General features: G+C 46.9%; 1 protein-coding gene across 1 annotated transcript in view; it reads left to right on the forward strand.

Moving 5' to 3' along the window:
- lrp11 (low density lipoprotein receptor-related protein 11) overlaps positions 1-6,818 on the forward strand; it is a 53,532-nt gene extending 46,714 nt beyond the window's left edge. The window contains exons 7-8 of the mRNA XM_038792113.1: positions 4,658-4,759; positions 5,783-6,818. Of these exons, the coding sequence (XP_038648041.1) occupies positions 4,658-4,759; positions 5,783-5,937 (257 nt within the window). The 3' untranslated portion in view covers positions 5,938-6,818. The remainder of the gene's footprint in view (positions 1-4,657; positions 4,760-5,782) is intronic.
- The last annotated feature ends 241 nt before the right edge of the window (positions 6,819-7,059 follow it).

Below are 7,059 nucleotides of genomic sequence, written 5' to 3' on the forward strand. Positions count from 1 at the left end.
CCAAGCCAGTTCAGTCGGTAGGCCTCTGCAAGTCCAGGCTTGTTGGTGGGGGCCGAATGTAATGCGACATGAATCCCAGATCCCAGTTGAGTCCGCATTCATGCGTGCGGAACACGCATGAATTCCGCACGCATGAATGCGGACTCAACCGGGATCTGGGATTCATGTCGCATTACATTCGGCCCCCACCAACAAGCCTGGACTTGCAGAGGCCTACCGACTGAACTGGCTTGGGACAATTCACACCTCTTTAACCTGGAGTTACCTCTCTCTCTGCATCTTTGATGATTTGATTGCCTGCAGGTGCTCGCATTCCGGGGCATCTCTGACTGTGTCTATATAAACATTTCTGGAACAAGCCTTTCCATTCACCTGAAGAAGGAGCCGTGCTCCGAAAGCTCGTGTTTGAAACAAACCTGTTGGACTTTAACCTGGTGTTGTAAGACTTCTTACTGTGCTCACCCCAGTCCAACGCCGGCATCTCCACATCATTACATTTTTATGTTATTGCCCTGCTCACTCTTCTGATATCTCACCCTATGCTGCTCATATTCTCAGTATTGCCTGGATAAGTGTTTCACTGTTGCCTTGGCTGAAGGGAGCAATTCCACCAGACTCATTCTCCCTAAAGAAATGCCCTAGAACTGATAACTATATTCCATGCATCTGCTTGCTAGAAATTCATGATTGGCAATTCTGGATAGGGGCACTTCTCCCAATCTCCTGACCAACATTCTCATCTTGACACCATCAAAGATGTAAAGAGAGAAAGAAGTTTTATAGTACAAGGAGAAAATGAATATTGGTTCATATGAGTCCCATAACCCTAAAGTTCGAGTCCAATGAAGAATTCTTTCATATAGGCATTCAATGGTCTGCTGGCTGGAAATTGGTGCTGTAAAATTTGGTTTTCAGATGGTACTAATGTTGCAAGGTGAAATAAATACGCAGAGATGGCATCAGATCGATAGGCGAGCATAAAAAGTTTCCAGCAGAGATAGGTAAACTGGGCTGGTGGTCCAATCGGGACAGAGCTTGCTTTTGTGTGTCCTGCCAGATGGATGTTAAACAGCAGACTGGCTGCACAGCTCGGAAAAGTAATATTGAAAAGTGACTTCAACAAAGGATGTTTTTTCCTGTCTGGAATTTGGCTCTGTTTTCAGGATTGATTATGTGTCCGTCACAATGAGTTGATGGGGGTGTTATTCACATTAAGGGTCTGGTGTTTGGGATGCCACTGTCTCAACAGACCCCTAGACTCTGCTAGTGTGGCGGACTTATCAAATGCAAATGACACTCCTGTGGCTCCTTTTGAAATTAGCCTGTGCAGTCCCAATTGGTCCATTTGAAGCTGTTTAGACATAACAAGGCTTGAAACTGAGAAGATACAAAAGTACAGCACAGGAACAGGCCCTTCGGCCGTCCAAGCCTGCGCCGACCATGCTGCCCGCCTAACCTAAAACCTTCTACACTTTAGGGGTCCATATCCCTCTATTCCCATCCTATTCATGTATTTGTCAAGACGCCCCTTAAACATCACTATTGTACCTGTTTCCATATCCCTTCGGCAGAAAGTTCCAGGCACCCACTACCCTCTGTGTAAAAAAAAAAACTTCCCTCTCACATCTCCTCTAAACTTTGCCCCTCGGATCTTAAACCTATGTCCCCTAGTAATTGGCACTTCCACCCTGGGAAAAAGCTTCTGACTATCCACTCCGTCCATGCCACTCATAGGTTTGCAGACTTCTATCAGGTTGCCGCTCAACGTCCGTCGTTTCAGTGAGAACAAATTGAGTTATAATAATAATGATCTTTATTATTGTCACAAGTAAGCTTACATTAACACTGCAGTGAAGTTACTGTGAAAACCCCCTCGTCGCCACACTCCAGCACCTGTTTGTATACACTGAGGGAGAATTCAGAATGTCCAAATTCCTAACAGCATGTCTTTCGGGACCTGTGAGAGGAAACCAGAGCACCCGGAGGAAACCCACGCAGACACGGGGAGAACATGCAAACTCCGCACAGACAGTGATCCAAGCCGGGAATCGAACCTGGGACCTTGCGCTGTGAAGCATCCAACCTCTCCTCATAACTAATGCCCTCCATACCAAATAACATCCTGGTAAACCTCTTCTGTACCCTCTCCAAAGCCTCCACATCCTTCTGGTAGTGTGGCGACCAGAATTGAACACTATATTCCAAGTGTGGACTAAGTAAGCTTTCGTATGCTGCAGAATGACTTGCCAATTTTTATACTCAATGCCCCAGCCAATGAATGCAAGCATGCCGTATGCCTTCTTGACTACCTTCTCCACCTGCGTTGCCATTTTCAGTGACCTGTGGACCTGTACACCCAGATCCCTCCGCCTGTCAATGCTCTTAAGTGTTCTGCCATTTACCATATATTTCCCATCTGTATTAGACCTTCCAAAATGCATTACCTCATTTTTTTCCGGATTAAACTTCATCTGCCATCACTCTGCCCAAGTCTCCAACCGAACTATATCCTGCTGTATCCTCTGACAGTCCTCATCTCTATCCGCAATTCCACCAACCTTTGTGTCGTCCCCAAACTTATTAATCAGACCAGTTACATTTTCCTCCAAATCATTTATATATACTACAAACAACAACCGCCCCAACACTGATCCCTGCGGACCACTACTAGTCACAGCCCTCCATTCAGAAAAGCACCCTTCCACTGCTACCCTCTGTCTTCTTTGACCGAGCCAGTTCTGTATCCACCTTGCCAGATTACCTCTGATCCTGTGTGACTTCACTTTCTGTACCAGTCTACCATGAGGAACTTTGTCAAAGGCCGTACTGAAGTCCATGTAGACAGCATCCACTGCCCTACCTTCATCAATCATCTTTGTCATAGCCTCGAAAAACTCGATCAAGTTAGTGAGACATGACCTCCCCTTCACAAAACAATGCTGCCTCTCAATAATACATCCACTTGCTTCCAAATAAGAGTAAATCGTGTCTCGAAGAAGCCTCCAATAATTTCCCTACTACTGACGTAAGGCTCACCGGCCAGCGATTTCCCAAATTATCCTTGCTACCCTTATTAAACAACGGAACAACATCAGCTATTCTCCAGTCCACTGGGACCTCACCTGTAGCCAGTGAGGATTAAAAGGTTTCTGTCAAGGCCCGAGCAATCTCTTCCCTTCCCTCCCTCAGTATTCTGGGGTCGATCCCATCAGGCCCGGAGACTTATCTACCTTAATGTTTTTCAAGACGCCCAACACCCCCTCCTTTTTGATCTACATATGACCCAGACTATCTACCCACCCTTCCGCAGACTCCTCATCCACCAAGTCCTTTGCTTTGGTGAACACTGATGCATAGTACTCATTTAGTACCTCGCCCATTTCCTCTGGCTCCCCCAATTTAGGACCTTCACCCGAGGATTCGTCTTAACTTTATCCAACAGTAACTTAAAACTTATGAATTATGATCACTGTTCCCCAAATGCTCCCCTACTGGACCTTCGACCACCTGTCCAGCCTCATTCCCCAATACCAGGTCCAGTATAGACCCTTCCCTAGTTGGACTGTCTAAATATCATTACAAGAAGCCCTCCTATCTGCTCCTCACAAACTCTTCCCCATCCAGAAGTGAACCCCAGTCAATATAGGGGAAGTTAAAATCACCCACCACAACAATCCTGTTGCTTTTAACACCTTTCTAAAATCTGTCAACATATTTACTCTTCTATCTCCCGCTGGCTGTTAGGAGGCCTGTAGTAAACTCCCAACATTGTGACTGCACCCTTCCTATTCCAGAGCTCTACCCATAATGCCTCGCTGCATGAACCCTCTGAGGTGTCCTCCCGCAGTACAGCTGTGATATTCTCCTTGACCTGTAGTGGAAATCCCCCACCCCTTTTACTTCCCCCCTCTATCTCACCTGAAACAACTAAATCCTGGAACGTTTAGCTGCCAATCCTGTCCTTCCCTCAGCAAGTCTCTGTAATAGCAACAACATCATAGTTCCAAGTACTAATCCAAGCTCTTAAGTTTCTCTGACTTTCCTGTTATACTTCTCGCATTGAAACAAATGCAGTTCAGACCACCAGTCCTGCTGTGTTCATAGATAATAGATCATAGAATTTACAGTGCAGAAGGAGGCCATTCGGCCCATCGAGTCTGCACTGCCTCTTTGAAAGAGCACCCTATCCAAGCCCTCACCTCCACCCTATCCCCATAACCCAGTAACCCCACCCAACACTAAGGACAATTTTGGACACTAAGGGCAATTTAGCATGGCCAATCCACCTAACCTGCACATCTTTCGACTGTGGGAGGAAACCTGAGCACCCAGAGGAAACCCACGCAGACAGGGGAGAACGTGCAGACTCCGCACAGACAGTGACCCAAGCCGGAATCGAACCTGGGACCCTGGCACTGTGAAGCAACTGTGCTAACCGCTATGCTACCGTGCCGTTATATGCCATGCTCATTATATATATATACCAGTCAGACCTGTTAGCAGACATGTATTATGTCACAAATACATCCTGGTACATTATCGTATTGTATCTCTCATTGTTGACCAAGCTGTTTCAATTAGGCAAACACCTGGAAGCAGGTGTGCTATGTGGGTTGCCATACCCTTTTTACTGAGTTCATTTTTGATGTTTGTTCAGGTGGCAACTCCCTGGAGACGAGCTCAGTTAAAACAAGTCAGGATGATGTCATAATGTCTAAGATCAGCCACGGGAGAGGAGGTCACCCAGCCCCAGAGTCAGGTGGGTAATGCGTCTGATTCTTTTCATCAAGCAATTCATTGAGACCCAACTCCCAGTGCAGAATTACACTCAGCTGGAGCACCGAGCAGAGATCAGCATCCTCAGTTCTCCAAGAAACACCGGTGTTGACTGAGGTTCCCTTTCAGAAGCCTCCTCTCCATTAAAATGGTTGGGGCCTGAGTGTAGTTAAGTAACACAGAACAAGAGGGATCTGCGTGTGAGGATCCAGAGAATCCCTACAGTCCAGAATGAGGCATTCGGCCCATCAAGTCTGCACCGATCCTCTGAAAGAGAACCCTCAGTGGCCCACACCCCTACACTATCCCTGTAACCCCACCTAACCTGCACATCTTTGGACCGTAGGAGGAAACCAGAACACCAGGAGGAAATCCACGCAGCCACTGGGAGAACGCACAAACTCTACACAGACACGGGGAGAACGTGCAAACCCCACAGTTACCCAAGGCTGGAATTGATCCCGGGTCCTTTGCGCTGTGTGGCAACAGTGATAACCACTGTGCCACCGTGCCAGCAAATAACTGGGATAAAGGGGGCTGTGTATGTCAGGGGCTGGGGAGGCACTAGTCCATTCTTTGTCCCCTCTTACCTTTGGGCAGCACGGTAGTACATGTGATTAGCACTGTGGCTTCACAGCACCAGAGTTCCAGGTTCAATTCCCTGCTGGGTCACTGTGTGGAGTCTGCATGTTCTCCCCATGTCTGCGTGGGATTCCTCCGGGTGCTCTGGTTTCCTCCCACAGTCCAAAGACATGCAGGTTAGGTTGATTGGCCATGATAAATTGCCCTTAGTGATCAAAAAAGGTTAGGAGTGGTTATTGGGTTATGGGGATAGGGTGGAAGTGAGGGCTTAAGTGGGTCGGTGCAGACTCGATGGGCTGAATGGCCTCCTTCTGCACTGTATGTTCTGCCGCCCTCTCCCTGTCCATACCCCATTTCAACCACTTCGCCTCCACACCCCTTTCCAGGAAAGGGTGCTGACCATTTGACTGAACTTGTCTTGCAGGTGCTGTGCTACCCCTTGCCCTGGGGCTTGCCATCACCGCCCTGCTCCTGTTGATGATCGGCTGTCGGCTGCAGTTGGTGAGGCACAAACTGAAGAAGCTCCGACCCATAACGTCCGAGGAATCAGATTATTTGATCAACGGAATGTACCTGTGAGGCAAGAATGATACAAGAAAAGGTCCCCCTTAATAACAATCATCGTAGCGGTGTGGTTCTGGATGTAATACAAATCAATGTGCTTGTGTGTTTGTTCAGATCAATATGTGGAACACAGTATAACTCTTCAGTTTATTCCTTCCTGGTCACACAGGAAAATCTGGCAAGTGTTGGACCTTACTTCAGAATGAATTTTCAGACCAAGCTGTTGCCATAGTGAAGTACTTCTAAGTACGCTATCAGTAAGACTTGGTGGCTGAACAAGTGTCTCTCACTCTCTACCTTGCTGTGAAACATTTAAACCAGTCAATTTCTGTTCCTGCCTCAATTGCTCATTGAGAAGAAGTTTGTCCTATTTGATAAGGAGCTCAACCTATCCATCCCACTGATCAATATGTTTCCCCTGTTGTGCGATCCTGCAGTGGGTGCATAGCAGGTGAATGCTCCCCACTCCCCAGCCGCAGTTTCTCTCTGTCGCAGGGAAGATTTCTGCTCCCACTTTTGGCGAGTGCTCAGGAGTAGATTCTGCCCCAACGTTATTTTAATGTAAATTTGTGCAAGTGTTTGTCCCACCTGCCATCTTAGTTACTGGGTTATTCCTGCTGGAGACATTGTGCAACAGTCGGAAAGCCAGCCACACAAGTGCAAAATATCAGCAGCAAAGTAACGACAAAATGCGATTCTGCAAATTGCACCAAATGGGATATTCCTAGCCCAGGAGACCACTTGGCCCATCAGTATGCTGGTTCAGTACAGACAATATCACGAGTGCACAAACTGTTGAACTTTGTAAAATTGGAACGGTTTCCTCTTTAAAGATTCCACCGAATACCAACAATTCTTGGCTCCTGGTTCATCCCTAATAAATGGCTTTTACCCAGTCTGTCTCCACTTCAAATCGATTAAAACTATTTGCTTCACCTCACAGCTAGGAAGGATCACTCATTTTGAATGTCATTTTTTTAAATTAAGCAGAATTTGGTGTCAATGGCATTAATATTCAATCCCTAATTGCTTCTGCAAAGGTGATGCCACGTTTCTTGAACATTACTGTCCGTGAGCTGAAGGTACCCCACAAACGCACACAGGTCTACCTTCAGTCACCTTGCCTGGTGTTAATGA

This window comes from Scyliorhinus canicula, chromosome 1, assembly GCF_902713615.1.
Source record: "Scyliorhinus canicula chromosome 1, sScyCan1.1, whole genome shotgun sequence".
NCBI classification, from domain to species: Eukaryota; Metazoa; Chordata; class Chondrichthyes; order Carcharhiniformes; family Scyliorhinidae; genus Scyliorhinus; species Scyliorhinus canicula.